Raw genomic sequence first — 22,472 nt, 5'->3', positions numbered from 1 at the left:
TTCACGTAGTGGAGACCAGAACTGGCCCGCAAGATCATGCGATTTAACGCCTTGTGACTTTTTTCTTTGGGGTTTTTTAAAATCCCTCGTATACGCTAATAACCCAACAACAATTCCACAGTTGAAAAACGAAATTAGACGTATTATTAGCGAAATTGGGCCGCAATTATGTGAAAATGTAATTGAAAATTTCTCAAAACGAATAGGAGTCTGTCACGAAAGTCGAGGCGGCCATTTGCCAGATATTATTTTTCACGTTTAATTGCAGTGTATTAGCTTTACATTAAAATATAAATAACACTCAGTTTAAAATAAATTACGACTTGTACTTACCAATTAAAACGTGCGCTCTTATTGGGACACCCTTTATATGTCAAAAAATAAATATTAAATATTTTGTATGTATATTATGTATATTAATATGTAATGTTATTAAATAATGAAATGTAACTTCTACTACTTTATTCATCTTTTGGCAGTTGTCAAAGTCTGTCAAGGTGATTGCTGTCAAATGTCATTTCTCTTATTAATAAGTCCACGAAATGTCTCCACCATAAATTTTTTGAGGTTGGTTTAAGTTCTATAAATTGTTTCCCCCAAATCACTATTCAAGAATGACTAACAAGCTTCATTTTTCTTCTGGCAGTTGTCAAAGTCATCTGTCAATGTCATCGCTATCAAATGTCAACTCTGTTTTTTTCTGGGCTCATAAGATAGAAAGGGAGAGAGAAAGAGAAGTCTACGAAATGTATCCACCATAAATTATTTAGATTGCTTTAGGTCCTGAAAAATGCAAGAGTGTCTTGCAATCTTTTATTCTTCTTCTCACAGTTCTCAAAGTCATCTGTCAACAGCGCAAGTCTACAGTCGTGTGTCAAAAGGAAAACTCTATAAAAACATGGAGTTTAACGTAAGAAGTAGAAACTTTGACGTGTGTAAACAGCATCCTATGCAAATCAAATGCCATATCGGAAAATTAAACTTAATATAATAATTATAATTGATAATTTTGGTAGGTACAGTAACCCTGTATTTACCCCATTTATTATCTAAGTATCTAATATACACACAAAAGAAAAGAAATTAAAGCTTAACTAAACTAATATATCCAAACTGTTTATCCCAAGCAAAAAAATTACTATAAAACATTTAATAACCAGACAATCTATAATATTCCAAACTAATAAATAACAGCGGCTTACTTAGATAACTTAACACTTGTATGTGTAGTACTGTTATCCAATAAACAATAAATAAAATAAAATTATAAGAAATATCACAATTTCCAATAAAAATTTAATCACATTTAAATTAAATACCTACTTAATTAACACTTGCAAACTTAAACTTACATCTAAAAGAGTTTTTTTAAACTTTCTGTTTTCAAAAATATATGATCGCCATTTTTTCTTAAAAACATCAATTTTTTGGCAATTTTTAATTTCAAGGGGAACAAGATTATTTATTTTGGGTGCAAAATTATTCATAAATCTCAAATTTGCATTAGTATTACTTTTAGGTAATTCTATAAAATTATTGGTTTTATTTCTTGTTTTATACTTATGATTTACGTATTTTTTCAATTCACAATTTTTATATACAAAAATACTTATTTCCAAGATGTATAAAGACCGTACATCAAAAATAGTCTTAGAGTATAACAACCTCGTAGGGTAAAGCCTATTTTTTCTATAAATTACTTTAAGTAAATAATTTTGTACAACATTCAACGAACTGAATGTACTCTTATACATAATACCTCATACAACAATGCCGTATCTTAATAAGGATTCTACAAGAGATTTATATACAGATAACCAAAGGTTTTTATTTAAAATGTTTCTTAAGGCATAAAATTTATAAATTATTTTTTTAATAGAATAATAATTATATTTCTCGAGAGTTTCTAAAAGCCGGTCATGTGGAACTGTGTCAAATGCCTTTGCTAAATCTAAAAACACAACTATACATTTTTAATTGTTATCCATACTGTCAGTAATCTGCCTTGTGAGATGATAAAGAGCATTTGACGTACTCAAGTTTTTTAAAAAGCCAAACTGTTATTTTAAATTGATCTATATTTTAAATTGATCGGGTACAATACCATTTCATTATAATGCTTTGAATAATACCATTTGTGCTCCAAGGCTGACGTTTATCAAAACGCTTCTTAACTGTCCTAATAACTGTAGCTTGTCAAAGCTTTTTGTTTATTAATTGATAAAAAGCATCTGTAGCTTCCGTAACATTTGACGACTCTAGAACTATATTCCAATTTTGCTGTTAAATTAAATTGTGAAACAATTTTTCACTTATTATTTCTAAGAGTATTCTGCTTAATATTTTTTTATCTATTTTTATTACTAATAGGTTGTATTTTACCAATATTTAACATAACTGGATCGTGATCAGTTAAGTCCATGTTTAATCTAAAAGAGTTAAAATTAAAAGTTTTCTTTTTTGTTTTATTTCTAAGAAAAAATGTGATCAAGGCATGATTTTTCTCTGGTTGGAGCATTTATACATGATAGAAATCCGAAATGGTTAAACATTGTTAAGTAGGAGTTTGCAATGTTATCAGCTTTGTTGTTTTATTATTATCATTGTTTTATTTATTATATCAATATTAATGTCGCCAACTAATATATCAATAGTTTTAAGGGCGGCTTAATGTCCATTAAATAAGTTTCTATTTCTTTTAAAAATATTGAAAAGTTAGTAGGGGAAGTCTTTTCTCCACAAATAAAATGCTAATCCTCTAATTTCAGGAGTGATGCATTTCGGCAAGTGTTCTTGCCATCATCAGACTCTAAAATATATTACAAACAGTTCAAAAACATATACGAACATTTTTTTCTTGACAGGTGACATAAAAAATTATGAAATTGTAAAATACTTACTGAGTTACTTAACACATTAACACAATAATTTTTCCTTAATCTAAAAATATTACCTTATTTGTGTCTGGTGATCTGTATAAACAAATAATATTAAATACATAATTGTTTTTCTTTAACAAAATATTACTGGCTGTTACGTCACATCTATTTAAGAGAATATCCTTTACCTCATATAGAAGTGTTGATCTAATAAACATTATTGTCCAATCGTTTCTATTGTGTTTAGCACCATTAATATACATATTGAATCCTTTTATATGGTATTATCCATCATAACTGCTAAATGTTGCACTAAAAATTATTATATTACAATAATTTAAGTTGTAGGTCTCAAAAACACTCATGAATTGATTAAAGTTTTTGTGAATACTTCTAATATTAAAGTGTATTATGTTTAAAAGTTTTTGGTATAAATTAATTTTATTTTGTATTTCATTTCCCAATATATTTTCTTGCTTGATTTCCACCTCCATCGCTTCCAAGTCTTGAATGATCCCCAATTCCGGTTGTATATCAGCCATTTCCAATACCATAATCGATTTTATCGATCTCAAAATGTTTAAAAAGTATTGATAAGATGGACATTCCAAGTCACTCGTTTCATGAAAAGCATTATATTTTAAGTTATATTTTTCATTAGCTGTTTGACAATTTATGCATTTTTTATTTAGTTTTGGCAGTTTTTGCGATTATGCTCTCTTAAACAGTATTCACATACCTCAGGATTAGTACACGTATTTAATTTATAAGAATATTGTTGACCTAAATCATCTCACCATAGTCGAGTTCTCAATAACGGTATAACGTTGCCAGTTAATATATACTTTTCTTTGTGTCATAAGCTTGTGGAATACATCCGGAGAACATTCACCAAAAACTGTAGACGAGGCGTTTGATTTTTTGTGTCTACGTATGTAAGTTATTTTGAGGTCATCATTTTGGTCCAAGAAATTATTTTGTTCTTTAATCGCTTTTGTAATCTGCTTTACAAGAAAAGCAGATTGCAAAAGCGATTAAAGATTGGATTTGACTGACAGTCAAATCCAAGTATTTTGAAACGTGGTTTTCTCATCTTGGTTATTTGTACGCAGATGATACTGCATTATTGTTTTCTGATAATTCTTGGAAGAGAGTCTTTAAAAAAGCCGAAATTGGCCTTAGTAAAATGTATGAGTGGCTCAACAATAGTCTTTTAAGTTTAAACTTTAATAAAACTTATTATATGAGTTTTTCCGCAACATCAGTAGATCAACCACCGCCCACAGAGATTGTTATTCATAATAATGACTGCTTATCGCATAATGATGCATGTAATTGTATCAAAATAAAAAAAGTTGAAAAAATCAAATATCTGGGGGTTATACTGGATCAGTATCTTAAATGGGAGGAACATATTGCATTCGTTAATAAAAAAATTAGGAATATTTTCTATAAATTGTATCAGGGGTCGTATTTTTGAAACCATTCGACTTTGATTCGCATACGAATTTAGAGGATTTCGCACGAAAAATCGATATTCGTATTTTTGACCGCTTCGTATGCGAACTTTTTCGCATACGGTTTGTCGAATGGGTATATACCATTCGAATTTCAAAGTTCGTGTGCGATTCTGCCATTCGTCTTGTTTTGATTTTAAACTAGCTTTGTTTTTTTTTAATTTGTGAGTTGGTTAAGTATTTTCGTAGTGTTTTTTTGTTGTTTATTGAAAAAAAAATAACAATAATCAAATGGCAAGATTAAACAATCTAGTGCAAAGAAACGTCGTCGATGCATTGGAAGAGACTAAAACTCTGGCAGATAGAAGGAATAGGATGTACTCTTCATTTCTTGACCCATTTGAAATTTAAGCTCAATTTAATAAATTATATAGATTAAGCAAGCCTATTACGATCGAATGATTAAGCTTATTACAATGATGTGCTCTTTATGTGCTCCAGAGACTGTATAATCTGTCCGCTAGTTTTATCCACAAGGCTTGTGCAGTTTTAGCCGAAAAATTTTGGGTGAATTTGCCCGACTTTAATTCCGGGTGCTCTTCCATAAATGAAATTAGTTCTTTCTTTCGCTCGCTCGACACAAAACCGCAATATTTTTTATTTTTTTAATTCATTAAAAAAAAAGTCAATTCGCAAAAACCCAAGAAACGCCATGAAAAAACCTCAAAATTCCCTGATGTTTTTAAACTTACATTTTAGGTTAGGTTAAAAAATCTTTATCGTCTTCATCCCGGTTGACACGGCCTCCAATAGCACTCGACTTTGCTACGTTGCCACTACATTTCATGTTCGCATGCGAATGAAATTTCGAATGCTGTTCAAAAATGCACTTTTTAATTCGTGTGCGAATTTTGCCGCTCGACTTTGTTCGCATTCGAAGATTCTCGCATGGTTTCGAAAATACGGCCCCAGGTACGTGAAATCCTAAATGTAAAAATGTTAAAAACTTTATATAACGCACTAATAGAATCCAATTTAAGGTACTGTATTATTATATGGGGTTGCGCGTATAACAATACTATAAAGAAGTTGTTAATCACTCAGAATTCTGCACTAAAAATAATATTTAAAAGACCATATAGATTTTTAACTGGTGAACTATATAATAATCTAAATTTACTAAGTGTCAGAAATATTTATATCCATTCCACTTTAAACTATGTCCATACTACATTATCACCAATTAATAGTGATTCTATCAACTATCTCACAAGAGCAACAAAAGAGATAAATATGTTTATTCCATTTAAACGTACAAATGTGACCCAAAGATTTGTAACCTATTATGGACCAGTTCTTTTTAACACACTGCCTGCTGAATTGAAAAAATATTATAATTATCCAAAAATTTTCAAAGCCAAAACCAAACAATTTTTATTGAAAAATCAAACATTTTTTGAAACGTTGTTCTGAGTGTGTGTATATTGGATTATTTTAGTGCATATTAGTCGTAATTTTTACTACCTTTTTGTTCTCTCGCCTGTTTTCCGTCTGCATAGCGGCCGGGCTGTTGCCGTTCTTAACCTCTTAATATCTGTGCCATTTTTGGAAGAGGAAATCTGCACACAAGGTACGTCATTAGATGGCCTTAGGCCGATTCCTCTTCTTGGATTTTTACATTAGGTATATAGGTATTTAACGTTATTTTTCGTCTCTCATGAAATAGGGTTGTTATCTATTTTTATTTGTACCTGTTTTTCTTATGTAACAATAACACTTTTGTATATAACTTTATGTAATATATTTAATTTTGAATTTGAATTTGAAAAAAATTGAATTTGTATATCATAATACTTTAGTTTTCCTTCCGCTTCTTTTTTTAGAATATCCATGTCCGATTTTTCAGAACATTTAATTATAATACCTCCATTTTTTATGTTCCGTGTTCCTTTTATAGAGATTTTTAATTCTTTAGTTGGATTTCTTGTTTCAGATCGGTGTTTGTTTTGTTTGTATCTTGATGGTTCTTAGGCCGTATGATAATATTTAGCATATTAGTAATAGATAGATTAGTATTTTATCTCTCATTTTGTTGTAATACCGTACTATACTTAAGTGGTGAAACAATTAATCGATTGATTTATTTTTTGACGTAAAAGCTCTATTATTTGATCCTTGGCTGTTATAATATCTGCTTTATCATCAATAGCTGCTTTTAGAAGTTCGTGAGTTTCAAATTTTTCACATTTAATGCAATGGTATTTCATCTTCCTGTCCTTTAGTTCTAAGACCTTTATTTCCGATGACGTTAGTTGAGACACATACTAACATAATATATTCCATATAACGACATTATATTCCATTGTTATGAACAATAAATGAAAATGCCGTAATAATTGTACCGAATATTGTACATATTCGTTTCAGTCGGTGACCCTGTCTACCAATTTCAGACTGCTCTCGCGGTGATGAATGGCTGGACTTTGGTTTTTGTGAGTTGTTTATTTCTTTATAGATTTATTACGCGACTAGTTTTTTGCAATTTTCACCTATAAAATGATTTTCTACACTACAAACTTTACATAACTCTAATAAACGAATCTTTTACAAAACTATTGGTTCTAAATTCGTTTATATTATTGCACTTTTACCAGCGCAAAACACAAAAAACCTGGGAGAAGCGATATATGTTACTCTTTCGCGAAGGTGAAAATAATACTTTGTAATGATCCGTTAAATGCGAAAATTCAATTTTGAGTAGCCGATCATTGGATCCTCACTCCTCAATAATATTCAACTTCTTTGCACTTCTCTGTCCCATTCTACCGGGCTAAAATAGTGAATGTGCGTCAAATTTATGATATCGCAGTATAGAATGTCGTCATTGCTTGTTTGGAAAGGTTAAAATCGTAATAAAATATATTAGTTACTGGTAATATATAATCACAATCTATTTATAATAAATAAAATCAATATTTTTGTTTTTTAGTCGGTGTAGCAACGAGTTCCATTGGTAATATGGCTTCTTCAGAAACAAATATTGATTTGGAAACCTTATACTCGCCCAGTAGATGGTCAAAGAGAATGAACCAGGAACAGGTGTTGAAAAAACATATTGAGTTTCTAGACACAAGTAAGGAGATTTATTGTGTAAATATTGATGTATTTATTTATTAATTCTTTAAGAGAGTAGAGAGGTTAAGGAAAAAATACCGTGTGACCTAGATATACCATATGGAACCGGCGATTGCGAGAAATTCAGTATTTATGGAACAAATCTAAATGACGGTAATATCAATAATTTTTTCTAGTTACATCAGCTTATAATATGTTATTTTTAGGTTCTCCCTTATTAATCCATATACATGGAGGGTATTATCAAGAAAAAAGTTTATCTTACTCAAATAACGGATTTATTTCAAACATTTTTTGCCAAAATGGCATCAAAACCGTCCTCTTAGGCTACGATTTGAGCCCTCAAAAGTCGGTGGAGGAAATTTTGGAAAGTTTGAAAGTTGGTGTCGCCAAATGCATTAAATATGCCAGAACGGTAAAATCTGAGTAAGTAACACTCTTGGTAATAAGCTTCTGAATGCACCTTAACGTAAGTTATCCAGCCCGGTTGACAACTTTTACAATTCGTATGTAGGTCCTGTCATAGTTGTTAATACAAATTAATCAAACTAGAAGTATTCAGAGTATGAGCCATCATCAGTGCTAACTGGGATGAGTTGGGTGTTAATATGCGTAAAAAACATTATAGTTAAAGGTGAACGAATGGAATGTACACACTTGTCAGTTAAGCCCAGAAGTTTTCCATAGTGGGAACATATTTGATAGTATTAAAATTATACATAACATTTAGACACACTTAAGACTATACAGAACACTAAACAGGACGAACAGTATTTAAAAAGGGGAGCACGTTAGTCTCCTTTGTGTTTTGTTTCCATTATATTGTGGTTTCTTAGATGGCGGGATATACTATGTCAAATTAGGTTAACCTACAGTTAACTTCACTTTAAAATTAATATTTATATTATGCGAACCTATCAGAAAGGTAGTAGCGACAGATCGTAAATGATGTGCGGTAGTGCGAGTTTTATAGTGCGAGTTGGTTATAAATTCGTGGCACAAATTAGACTACAACAGTGAATTTTTGTTCGGATAAGTTGTTATCCTTTAACAATGTAAAAGCAAACTTTTAAATTAGAAAATATGCCAATGTTTATAAAAATTTTTAATTGTGGAGTTTTAGAGGTAACCTATTGGAGAATTTTAGAATTGGACCTGGAAATTTGTAGTTCTGATTGGTGTGTCTTGTTGTTATTGTTGATTTTCTTATTTAGATGAGAATTAATGAATGGTAGAGATATAAATTTACTATCTTTTTTAACATCAGGAAAGATCTGTTTTTTAATTTTAGCTAATTTGATTTTTCCGATTAAAAGGGTGTCCATTTATAAACTGACACATTTTGACTGCTTATAAGTCGAGAACGAAAAATGACAACAATGTGCGGTTTTCACAGAACTTCATCAATATTTTTAAAGTTTTATTTGACAGTGTTGCAAAGTTTCAAAAATTACCTGAAATAGGAGGAAAAAAATTGATAATTTTCAAAGGCCGATTTCTCAAAAATTTGAAATGTAACACCCTGTACTTTTTAATTTCACATGAAAGCCTGTTAAATCTCCTTTTCGAAAATGTATAAATTGTCTTAAATTCATTATTTTTTTTTACAGAGCCAATTTTAGTAAATGACACCTTTTTGAAAATTTTCCTACAATAAATACCTATTTAATAACATTCTCGGTATCAAGTGACAACAATAACAATTGTAGCTTGTCAAGGAGGTTATGAGTTTTACAATTTGTTTCATGGGCTTCAACTACTGTCAAATCTTTTTAACGTCATTCGTTGGGCAGTCCCAATAATTTGATTTCTATATGTATTTTTGCATTTTTTAAAGATTTTGAAAGGTTTAAATATGTTTACCACCCGGGAAAAGGCACGTTGCATGTTATTATTTAGTGAATGCAAATCAGTTACGCAGACGAGAAGAAGATTTAGGCTGATTTTTGAAAGGGCTCCACCTTCACGCAATTCTATACTTTATTGAGTACGCCAATTTTCCCAGGAGGGAACAGTTAAAAGAAAAGTTAGAACAAACCTAAATGCACAAGATAATCTGTTGGATGATATTTTGCTGGTAAAAGAAGTGTTGTCCCTAAACAATAACCAAATATCTATTAGGAAGATAGCTAAAAACGACAAATATGTCAAAAAGTAAAGTACATAAAATTCTAAAAATAATTAAGTTTAAACCCTACAAAATTCAAAGTTTCCAAAAAATAGAAAATCGGGCCCTTGAAAAAAGATATTTAATGTGCGAAACACTACTAGATCTTTTTAGAAATGAGCCGGATACCAATTTAATAATGTCTGATGAGGCAACATTTTACATCAGTGGTCGAGTAAATAAGCATAACTGCCGAATTTTGGGAGATGAAAATCTTCGAGTGTATAACGAATTTGAAAGAGATTCTCCTAAGCTGAACATTTGGTGTGCAGTATCGAAATCTAAAATTTATGGGCCATTTTTTTTTCAAGAAGCAACAGTGAATGGAAACAATTACACCGATATGTTGGAAGCATTTTTTTATCCTTAACTTCAGCAGGCTGGAATTTTAGACACGGTCTACTCCCAGCAAGACGGTGCACCACCACACTTCTCCAGGGTGGCAAGGGATTCCTTAGATATTACTTTTGGAAACAAATGGATAGGGCGAGCAGGTTCAATCGAGTGGGCACCTTATTCTCTCGATCTAACCATTCCAGATTTTTGTATATGGGGATATGAAAAAAACTGCTGCTACAATCTAACCCCAAGAAATTTGGATGAACTGCGCAACAACATAGTAAACGTTTTCAACCAAATTACACCGCGAATGCTACAAAACGCCTTCGGCAACTTATTTCTTCGTCTACATTTTGTGTTCCGAGCAAAATAGGGGTCATATTAAGCAGCTAATTTATTAGTTATAAATTAAAATTAATTTCTTCAATTGTTTGTTGTTAAAATTGTTGTAAATAGGCGTAATTTAATACATAGAATGAATACTTTTTATAGACATGGCAATAGCGCAAATTATTTAATTATGATCATGCTAAAGCGATACATAGGCAAATACCAGAAAATTTTCATCAATCACCGAATATGTATTCTAGAAAAATTTTCAAAAAGATGTCATTTACTAAAATTGGCTCTGTAAAAAAAATAATTTAAGACAATTTATACATTTTCGGAAAGGGGATTTAACAGGCTTTCATGTGAAATTAAAAAGTACAGGGTGCTACATTTAAAATTTTTGAGAAATAGGTCTTTGAAAATCATCAATTTTTTTCCTCCTATTTCAGGTAAATTTTGAAACTTGGCAACACTGTCAAAAAAACTTTTAAAATGATGATGTTCTGTGAAAACCGCACATTGTTGTCATTTTTCGTTTTCCACTTATAAGCAATTAAAATGTGTCAGTTTATAAATGGACACCCTGTATTAATTAGTTTGGAGTCATTATTTATGTATTGTTAAGTCTAAAAAATTCAAATTATTGTTCGTTTCTATTTCTAGTGTGAAAGAAATCTTTGGTTTAGCTTGTTTAAGAATAACTGAGCTCCTACTTTGTCGCAATTTAAGAAACAGAGACAATCGTCAACATATCTGTACCAATTGAAAATTCCTTTATTGTTATCAGACATTATAAAATTTGATTCCAAGTGATCCATAAAGACCTCGGCAAAAAATTGAAATAAGCAACTGCCCATAGCCAGGCCATCTGGCTGTTGGTAAAACGTATCATTAAAAAAGAAAAAATCTTGAGAAAAACAGAGGTTAAGTAATGTTATTAGGGAAATAAGACTATTGTTATTTATTTTTAATGTCCTTCAATTATTTTTAATTATATTCACACTTTCAAATTTAGGCACTGTAGTGAAAAAATTAGTTACAACAAAAGAAACCAATAGATAATTATTAGGTGAGTCTGTTAGTTTATTAACAAGATCAGTAGAATTTTTAACACCTAATTTAGGGTAGAAGGTTGTTAAATTTTTTAACGATTTAAGGATTATATCGGATAAAAAGGAAATTGGAGTAATGGTGAAACTAACTGGTGGTCTTATTGGAATGCCGATTTTATGTAACTTAGATAAGCCGAGAGACATCGGGTTGTAGGGTTGCTGGATATCTGTAACACTTCGGCCTGAGGTAAGGGGAATGCAGTAGGGAAGACAACATGGCCGACTTCATTCATAAAATGGACAGTGGCGTGTGGTATTATGTGAAACTATTTAAATACGATTTAAGGAAAATAATTTTATAACTTATTATTAATAAATTTTCCTAATTAATTATTCTTTTGTATGTTTTATGGTTTTAGAAATAAGTTCTTTTTTTTTTTGGTATACAGGGTGTCCCACAATCAACGTCACAGGCTATAATTTTTTTATTTAAAACTATAAAAATTAAAAAAAAAATTTAATAGCTATAAGACCACTACCCAAAATTACTTAAAAAAACTACCCCCAACAAAACATCCCCCAAAAATGAATTTGTCGGGGGTAGTTTTTTTAAGTAATTTTGGGTAGTAATCCTATGGCTATTAAAAATATATTTAAAAAAAAATCTACTTAAAAATAAAAAAGTTATAGCCTGTGACGTTGATCGTGGAACACCCTGTATACAGGGTAGCACGGAAATATCTCTGTTGCTAAGCCGAATTTAAAAACAAAGTTTAAACAAAAGTTGCTAAGGTCACAGGGGGCCACGTCACTGCAATAGTACGTGTATTTTAAAGGTCAATAAAAAATACAAAACAAAAGTCAAATGTCGACTAAAATGAGCCACCTGGTAAAGATTATAAAAAACGAACAGCATAAGCGTTTTGGCAATGATAAAAGTTCGGTTAAACTAGGAACGGGAATTTTTATGTGAACTTTTCACTCATTTTGGTATTTCCGAAAAAGTAAGGTAATTTGAGAAAAATATAAGGTGAATAACTTACCTAATTTTTCGTTTACTGTTATTTATGTTAATGTTTTTTTTAAGTCTCACACACTTCACTTAAACATGTTTTTATTTTCACTGGTGAAATTTTTTTGTGTTTTGTTTACCTTCAGCCTCGTATTCACTATCGTATTCACTACTACTGCCATTAGTATCACTGTCCTCATTTCCTATTGTGATGACAAGGGGCTCAATTTCTTCCATGATTTGGTCAGTTTCCCAGAATTTATCCTCCACAGTTCTGACGTGCTGGCAAAATTTCTGCCGATCATTTTCGGAAATCGAGGATATAGCATCCTCAGTAACCTCCTTTAAGGTTGTAATGTTAAAATTGCCAGTAGTATTCCGACTTCTTATTAAAAATTTGAGTCTTGCCCAAGTTAATTCAATTGGGTTTAACTCGGCGGTGTTCTTAATGGAGTATGCCCATGGGACCTTATAATGCGATCTACTATATAATTTTTTTGGTCACCAGGTGGTTTGTGGCGTAAAACCAAATCGAAAAGATAACATTTTCTGGCACTTGCATCGTGACTTATACCTATATGTAATACATAATAATATACAGGATAAACCTATTCCACCACATTTCTTTCAGCCATTTTCTTAAAAAAAAATTTTTTTGCCAATCGATATTAAGGGACAAATTTATTTGGTATTTTTAACCTCTTAATTTTAACCTTACGCAGGGGTGACTATCAACCCCAAAATCTTAAATGGTAAGGGTATCACTCGACACCCCTTCCTATTTAAGATTTTGGGGTTGATAGTCACCTCCGTATGGGGGTTAGAGTTAAGGGATTGAAAATACCAAATAAATTTGTTCGCCTAAAGTCAAAAAACGATCATCAAAAATTTTTTTTAAAAGAAAATATCTGAAGAAACTGGGGTGGAAAGTTTTAATTAGCTCACCGTGTATGTACATATTATGTAGGTACATTTATATAATTTAAATTTTAAAATTTATCAGTTCAAAAGGCTTAATTAAGTTGTTATAGCTACCTTTCTTAGTTAACCAGGCGATTATATCTCTTTTTAAAGAGGATTTTGTTGGGGTTTTATCCTCCTGCACCGAATGATAAGGAGCATTGTCTAACATTATTCCCGAATTGGCAGGTATATTTGGGAGAAGTTTTTCCGTGAGCCATCTAGTAAAATTTTCCCTATTCATTTGGCCATGGTAATCACCTGTGGCCAATCCGGCTTTAAATATTAAACAGGCATTGTCCACAAAACCCTTGTCGGAACCTGCATGAAAAATTATTAGCCGACCTAAAATATCATTTAAAATATATATATTTCTCAAATTTAACGGGTCCTTGCCCGTGAAAAAATATATGACTGTAACTTATACACACTGTTTTGTATTATATGCTTACCCGTTGAACTAATATTTTTTAAAACACCAGTAACCGTATCGCTCTGCCAACATTTCTTGAACGTCAAATCGTTATCCACCCAAGTTTCGTCCAAGTAAATAATGTTTCGGCCTTCTTCGCGATATTTTCGTATTTCGCGAAGATATTTGTATCTCCAGGAAAAAATATTGGGTCTCTCCATTAAGATTTTCCTCTTATTTTGACACTTACGCCAAAAAAAGCCATTTGACTTTAATAAAAGCCGAAGCGTTTCCCTGGAATAAGAAAAATTTGCCTCTTCTTTTAATTTTCTTAACAACTTTCTAGTTGTCGGAACCACTTTATATTCCAGGTAAAATCTGGTGATACAATGCCTAACTATTTGAAAATGAAAACTGTCATCTTTTTCGACGACAGTTTTCCGTGGCCGTTTTTCCCTGGACTGGCTAACATTTCATCAGGGTTATTTTGTCGTTTTTCTTCATCTTCCTTGTGAATTTTTCTCACAGATGATACGGAGACTCCGGTATAAAGGGAAACGCGATCAAGCTTACGCTTAAGAGGTAATTTCATCGAATTATTTGCAGCTTCTTCATCGCAAATCCTAATAATAACATTTTGAATACATAGTTGGTATACAAAAAGCAATCAAATATAATATAAACTACTGTTTTTTTAAAAGGCATAATGTATTTCACTTTTTTTTAAATAAATTATTATAACTTACCCGTAAACGTTTGCTATCACTTCCCTCGTTTGACTATGAAGGACCTTATCCTCAGTGAATTTATTCATTATAATAAATGTTATTATTCGTATATATGTAGATAATAATAAAACAAACTAAAAAATTAAATATTAGGTATTTCATGTAAGTAATAAAACAGTGAAACTCCAAACCTACGAAAATTACACACACTACATAACACTAATATCAGTTTTTTTAATTAATAGCCACAAATAAAACAAAATAATAAATAACATATAAAATAAACGGAATCCAAAAATCAACGATAAAACCTACGCCACTGTCCACCCTTCAATAGTAATCAATGTTTTGAAACGGCAGCAAGCATTGTAAACAGGTGACAAAGACGCTGTCCAATGAACTGTCGAAATAATTCATAACAAAAACACGTGCGGCGAGGGAAACCAATCACAAGCGTTCAGGTTCATAATGGCTGACCCCTATTATACCAGAAGTAGAGGAGTAGAAGTAGGAATGTAGAGGTGGAACGTAATGTTGCCAGATTTACTAAACATGATCCATTTTTTGGACAAACATTTAATTGTACCATATTTAATGGTAAAACAATTGCGTATTAAAATGGAATAACTATTTAGATTATAATTCTTAACATTTTACCCTCTATATCTTGTGATTGTAAAAAATCTTATATTGCATATTATTAGAAAGTAAGTCCCGCACAATTACGTTTTGAGGTTAAACGTGGCAACGTCGAATATTTTGGCCCACATTCCTGCCACTGGTTTCAGATCCACTTGTCAGACTGTAAGAGGGTATGCGGAGCATAATGTTCTTCTAAAAAACGGTCAAATTGTTTTATAAAAATGGAGGTCCTTCTGACAAAGTTGTTAAAAGGACTGGACTTTAGTGGTTTAAAGTTGTTTTCAGTTAAAAAAGTTTCAACTTTGAATACATACAATGCTTTTATCATGATCACCAAGCAATATCCTTTATCTGCTTTTGAGATCACCAAATTAGTGTTTCTGATTTTGTTTTTAATGGATTTTAGAACTTTGTCTGGAGAGTTTAAGTAAGATTTTGATCTCCTAAAATTAGATTTAAATTTATGCAATATACTAAATAGGTCGTTGCGAAGAGGCGTTTTTAAATTGATGTTGTTAGAAATTTGCTCAATAACTGTATCAGGCTCAACTGAAAATTGAAGTTAATCATTTTGGGAAATTTCTTTATTAAAACAATGTTAAGCCGAGTCCATTTCGGCTCTATCAAAATCAACGTTAGAAAAACTCTTTACCCTATCATGAAAAACAAATGCAGAGAATTTGTGAGAATTTTGTTCTGTCCTATGTTGAAGAAAATTCCTATGACTGATAAGATTATCAAGTTTTTGTTTTAATTTATTGTATTTTATTTTCTATTCAGTAATGATCAAGTCTTGTATATCATTGAGAAAATGTTTTTAGGATTTCACTGTTTTAACCTTTACACAGGTCAATATAAATCAGTTTTAGTTTACAGTTTATGAAGTCAAGTTTAACATAGTGTTTGCAGATTTCAGATTTAATTAACTTAAGTTCTATATATATAGTTGTTAATAGCATTCATGATAAGGGCCACCCCAGACAAATTTGCATAGTGCGTAGCATAGATTCATTGACCAAGTTTTGCAAGCAATTGATGCAAGAGACGTTCAGCACATATTGCTTTTACATAAGGATTTTCCATAAAAATAGAGAGGTTATGGAGCCTTACTATGCGTAGTCAATCAAATTTGTTTTTTGTAGGTCACGTGATTCTTGATAGTTGAGAACTATTGTGATTGATAAAGAATCAAAAACAAAAACTCTTAAAGTTATATATATATTAATATTTTTAAAATGACTTCAAAAATCGTCGTTTCTGTTTGGTCAAATTTCTTCTGCTATGTAATTTGTCTGTTTTAGCATTATAACCTTAAGTGCTTTATGGTCGTATGCGTCTATGCTTTGCATTATGCATGTTTGTCTTAAGCTGCCTATTGGTTCGGGTTACAACCGACCAGTTGACAACTTTAACAGGGATGTGTGACGTAATAGACAATAACCATAACCAATAGTTACGAGAAAACCAATTGACACTAACTAGGTTAGTTCAAGAGTTTCTTTTGTCAAAGGTGTCAATCGCTTAAGGTTGTTTACAGTTATTCCTTGGCTTGGTTAAATACCAAACAATTCCCTTTGAGAGAGACCTATGACGTCATGACCATAACCAGAAATATTATGCATAATGTAAGTCTGTATAATGTATTAACTTCCCATTAAAATATAAAATAAAATATAGGGTGTTCCATTTAAAAAAATTAACTTTTCACCATTTTAGTAAATGAAAGATTTTAATTTAGTTTTTGTCGACCCTGTATAATGCTAATTGAATCAGGCTATAATTAATTAAACAGGCATCAATCAGTTAATCAAGATGGTCTCTGAAAGTGAAGAAGAACTTAAATAGCTGAAATATAAACAATTACTTATTCCTTGATTTTTAACAAAAAACACGGAAAATTATTTTTTCTCAAAAACCGCTAGAGATACATAGGTATAGGCAGGTATGATTAAAAGAGACTCAAATTGAAACAGAGAATCAAAGTATCTAAAAATAAATAGGGTGTTCCATTTAAAAAATCAAAGGTGTTGCCATTTTTCTATATAAGCGGAATTGAAAATATGTTAGACCGATAGACCATTGTCTGTTACCATAGGTACCAAATTTTCAGAAACATGCCACGTTCCGTTTTCCATATACGGCTAACGTAACATCGATCATCAATCACCCTCTGTAATAAAATTATTTACTAAATAAATACATTAATGTGACCACTTTTTCTCTTGTACGATGACACCTTTAAATTTAAAATACCGCTTTCTGTCTTTAGAGAGCCATCATCAACTTTGTTTTTCCTTGTCGGCGCTTTATTAGTCATTTGCAGTTTTAAATAGCCCATTTAATGGCCATTTTAATAAGGTATCTTGTATTTTCAATGAGTATTTAGGATCACCCCTATAAAATTATATACCTGTCTCTTTTTCGCTCACGGAGTTCTTACCAAAATTACGTGCTGGTAATGCTGGTAAAGTGTGATACACTGTGAAAAAGTAATTAAAAGACTATTAAAAATTGCAAAATTCCAATATGGCGTCCATAAGAAAAAACAAGGTCCCCATTATAATGGAAAGTAGATACAGGGTGATTCCTTTGGACAGGCTGAGATATATCCCTAAAATCTTAGATATAAAGATACAGGTCAAATGATACATCATCTTGAAGCTCTTGAAAAATGCTTTCCAATGATGCTATAGAAAGCCACATTTTAGCAATTTTTTCTCTGTTTATCAAGGAAACCAATAAATGAAAACACATTTTTAAAATTTCTTATTATTATTTAATTAAATGTTCAAAATAATGGCTACCGATATATACTGGCATGAATCAATAAGAAATGTACTTAAATTTCATAAGTTATATCCCTATAAATTGCAAGTTAGTTGCTTCAGTAACTAGTGTAACTTTTATTTAAATAGGCATATTAATAAGCAAAACTGTCGTTACTGACGAGAGTCCATACGTTTATTAGAAGGGCAGACCCAGTACACCCAGAAAATTAATGTTTGTGCAGGTATATTGGGAGATGGTATTATCGGCCCAATATTTATACCAGGAAATTTAAATGGCGACATGTAGGGTAAAGTCGGGTGAGATGGCCACCGTTTTCAATGGTAGGCGCCTGTGAATTTTTGGTGAGGGATATGTCTTACGATTATTTTTTTTATCATAGCCTATTTATCATCCTAACAGGTAGATAAATAAATACGATCAAAATACTTTTATTTTTTTTATTATTATTAGTATAGAAAAAAGCTACATGTGGCCATCTCTCCCTGTTTGATGGGGATAGTTGGCCAATGCAGTGAGGGAGAGACGGCCACCGTCTAAAAAAGAAAATAAAATGGAAAACATCTGAAATTAACACATTATTCATAGGATTAATAAAAAAGATAGTCATTAGCAAGTATTTTGCTTCTTTTGAAACGCAGATTGACCACAATTTTGGCAAGTATTTATATAATGAGAGCAATTTTCATGAAACCACTTTTGGCATATTATGCACTGCAACCAATCTTCCTTTTTTCGGGTGTTGTTGTAGCTTTCTCCGCATCCCGCACATTCCGTATCATCCACTTCGGAAAGGGTGGGTATCGCTTTCCTCTTCATACTAAATTTCTATGTCCTCGTTACCAGAGCTAGGTGAAGGTGAGCAGCGTTTTCTCTTTTGAACTTTCGTCTTTCCTCGAATTTTCTTTTTTGTGGGGTCGTTGAGTTTTTTATTTTTTTTTTTGCGGATCGCTCTCTCACAGTTGCAATATGTTCAGGAGAGGTTAAAAGGGTAGCAACCTTCTTTGTTCGTTTTTTTGCAGAAACAACTAGTTTGGGTGTGGGATTAATCTGATCAAGAAATTTACCAGGTGTCAAATCTGGAAGAGTTGTTCCTCCCACTGGAGTTGTACATCGAGAAGGTTCTGATGTGTCAGCACAGCTACAGGATAGCACTGCATCATCCATCATATTGATTGGGCGTCTAACTTCTTGTGTTTCTTCCGCCTTATTTTCTTGAGAAATGGAATGTTGACTGTTTGTTACTTGTGTGAGTGTTTCCTGGCGTCCTGTGGTTTCGCTGTTTATTATTCCATCAGAAACTGTGTATGCATAATTTGGTATGGAATCGGGGTTAAATGGAAATATGCCAGTGGCTCTGAAGCCGGACATTACATTTCCAGCGGTCGCTGACTTTCCCCAGCTTTTCATTAGAACTTCACCAATTGAAGACGTTCATGAATTGAAGTGTGTGCATCCATTCTCTATACAAGCTTGATAGTAGAATGACTTCAAAGACTTAAAAAAAGCTCTATCGAGAGGTTGCAAATAATGAGTGGTATGCGGTGGTAGGCACAACAAAACGACATTATTTGCCTCAGCTGTTTCTAGAAGTTCAACACAGGAACAATGAGATGCATACCCATCAAGAATTAGTAATGTCTTCTTCTCTTCACCTTTACGAGGCAAGAAGTGGTTTTTGAACCAATCCAAAAAAATTTTAGCAGTAACATAGGCTGATTTTTGAGACATGACAATATATGAGCCAGGCGGCATTGAATCGGTCCAATCACTCTTCAAATTCTTGCCTTTAAATATGCAGACTGGTGGCAGAAAAACACCCTCTGCATTACAGCATGCGTTGCACGAGATTGTCTCACCCTTTTCCCCCGATCTTACTGTAACAACATCCTTTGCTCCTTTTTTGGCTAAAACATGGCCAGGTCGATTATTAAGTCGCAGGCCTGTTTCATCAACGTTATAGATGCACTGAGGTTTCTCGAAAAGATCAGGTCCCATTTTACCAGTTGTGGACACATTATTTTTTATTTTTCTTTCAAGGGTTTTTCTAGGAATTCCATAGTTTTTTGAAGCGCCATTGACAGAACAACCATTTCTGACATCTTTAATTGCCCGTCTGAGATTTTCTTCAATATAATTTCCACGATTTGATTTTCCTTTTATAGTTCGTTGGCATTTTTCCGCAGCAAACACTGGAAACGAGGTCAAATTGCAAAAAAAAAACACGTTAAGACATATGGTCATCTATCCCTACTGTTAGGTGGCCATCACTCTCGAATGCTAGGGAGAGATGGCCAAGGTGATAATCAAAAACCCCTGCACATTAATAATTTTTTTTGTGATTAGGATTACCTAATGAACATTCTACTCACCTAATTTGTTGAATTCGGCAGTAATTTTTCGCCCATACATTCACAGTAGAAGGTAACACAGATATATCATAAAATTTCACCAGGACGTGATATTGTTTTTATTATTACGGCGGTCAAATTCGACCTCGAGGTGAACATATACACACTGGCTGTGCTGATGCATAAATGATTATTGGCGGAGAGGGCTGGCAGCGCCATCGCATGGTGCGTTCTTCAAGTTTTAACCGTTGGCCATCTCTACCGGCTGGCCATCTCACCCGACTTTACCCTATGCTAAAATGCTACAGAGGTCTATCGGATTCCAACAGGATGGAGGAACTGCTCATTATGTAGTTCCCGTTAAGCAAAAGGTTGAAATCATCATTATTCTAACCAATGGATTGGAAGAAGAGGTCCTATTGAATGGCCACCTAGATATCCGGATCTAACACTTTTTGACTTATTTTTGTGAAGTCACCTAAAATCTGTGTTTTCTAAAATGCAACCTGAGTCACTAGAGCAATCCAGCATAGAATATAGTTTAGAAATTACTCATTACTTATTTTTATTTCAAAAATTTTGTACAAAAAATTATTTTTTAAATTATAGTTAGCTTGCGATAAATAATAACTCAGTTTTTCGTTCCTAATATATGGCTATTTTAAGTTTTCAAATTGTCACCCTGTATAAGTTTGATTATAATACAAATACATACACGACATAGCTTTTAAAATAACATTATGGGAAAGAAAATTATTTTGAGAAATTTCGGTTAATTTCAGAAATGTTTTGTTTTTTTTTTAAATTTTAGAAATAAAGTACTAAATTGCGCAATTTCTCTCTACTGTAACTGCTTTCGAGACCCTGTATTGATAACTTTTTGGAATTTTGGCTCTAAGGCAAGTTTAGCTAAACCGCAATATTCTTGGTGAATCCTAACTAGTTTTTACTTAAATACCATAAAATTAATAAACTGATTTAAGATTTCCTTAAAGAAGTAAAAGAAAGAAAAGAAGAAGTAAAGAAAGATGTAAAGAAAATAACTCATTTTAATTGTTGCTCATAATAATTGAGAGACAATTTTTTTAGGACATCGGTTTAGTTTTTGTAGATAAAATGAATAATTATAGATTGCTAATATAATAATATAATTATAGATAATAATAAATAAAGATTTGTTAATAAGGCTTTGAGTTTTCCATTTTAGGTTATTATAAATCAGAATCTTAATTAATAACTGCAAATATTTATCAATCTGCTATGGACATAGGTTCAGTATATTTATTTTTGTTTTGTCTAATAATATTTTATAAATTGACTTGCCGAAATTATTACTTACTTTTGTATGAGTATGACAAAGTTTATTAAATTAAAATAATTTTTTTAACCAAACAGAACAACTAAATTATCTGTAGGTATATCTTATTTTATAATTTTTAATTATTATGGACCATTGGGTGTATATCTGTTTATTTTTATACTACTATTAGTGTTACCATTTTAAATGTTAATTTTTCGTTCTGTTGTGCTGTCTAAAATGATTTTGCTTATATTTGTTAAAATAGGTTGAGTAGATTAGCCTTTGGCTAGACTTCGCCTATGTACACTATATTGGAAAGTACAAATAAAGCCCTTATTTATTTAAACACTTTTATGGTTTTGACATAAATTTAAAAAAATGGTCTGATGGCGTTATTAGAGAAAATATATTATTTGATTTAGTAATTTTTATTAATTTGAAATGTTTCTTTTTTATCGCTTACTTCTGATTTATCTTTTTTAGAAAATATTCACAATTGTTTTCACATTTTGGTTTCTTTATAAGTGGAACTACTTATATTGCTTGTAGATGCAATTTCGGAATAACCCTAAGTTACATTTTTATTGGCTTTAATATCTGAAATTAAAACTTCACTGGTTTGACTATCATCGAATTGTAAAAAGTTTTGGACATCTCTTTTACAAATTCCACTGCCCAATGATTTTTGCGATCTAATATTAATGTTACAGTACAAAGCAATTCGAAACTGCTAAACACTTGACTTTGCTTTGTATATACAGCTATTTCTTATTACAGAAAATAAATTTTCTAGGGAATCTTCATTAAGTTGTCTAGTTAAAACATATTCACAATGAAAGGAGTTTGTCAAATAAGGTACCGGCGGCAAATAAAGCCCGGTGGTCAATAAGGCCCACTGACCATATCTTTAATATTTAAAAC

At 31.7% G+C, this 22,472-nt stretch overlaps 1 protein-coding gene across 1 annotated transcript in view; it reads left to right on the top strand.

Moving 5' to 3' along the window:
* The first annotated feature begins 6,851 nt into the window (after window positions 1-6,851).
* LOC126740990 (kynurenine formamidase) overlaps window positions 6,852-22,472 on the top strand; it is a 29,582-nt gene continuing 13,961 nt past the window's right edge. Inside the window, exons 1-4 of the mRNA XM_050447216.1 lie at window positions 6,852-7,268; window positions 7,326-7,469; window positions 7,523-7,624; window positions 7,678-7,897. Coding sequence (XP_050303173.1) covers window positions 7,355-7,469; window positions 7,523-7,624; window positions 7,678-7,897 — 437 coding nt within the window. The 5' untranslated portion in view covers window positions 6,852-7,268; window positions 7,326-7,354. The remainder of the gene's footprint in view (window positions 7,269-7,325; window positions 7,470-7,522; window positions 7,625-7,677; window positions 7,898-22,472) is intronic.

This window comes from Anthonomus grandis, chromosome 10 (assembly GCF_022605725.1).
Source record: "Anthonomus grandis grandis chromosome 10, icAntGran1.3, whole genome shotgun sequence".
Classification (NCBI taxonomy): domain Eukaryota; kingdom Metazoa; phylum Arthropoda; class Insecta; order Coleoptera; family Curculionidae; genus Anthonomus; species Anthonomus grandis.
This window is presented reverse-complemented; position numbering and strand designations above follow the sequence as displayed.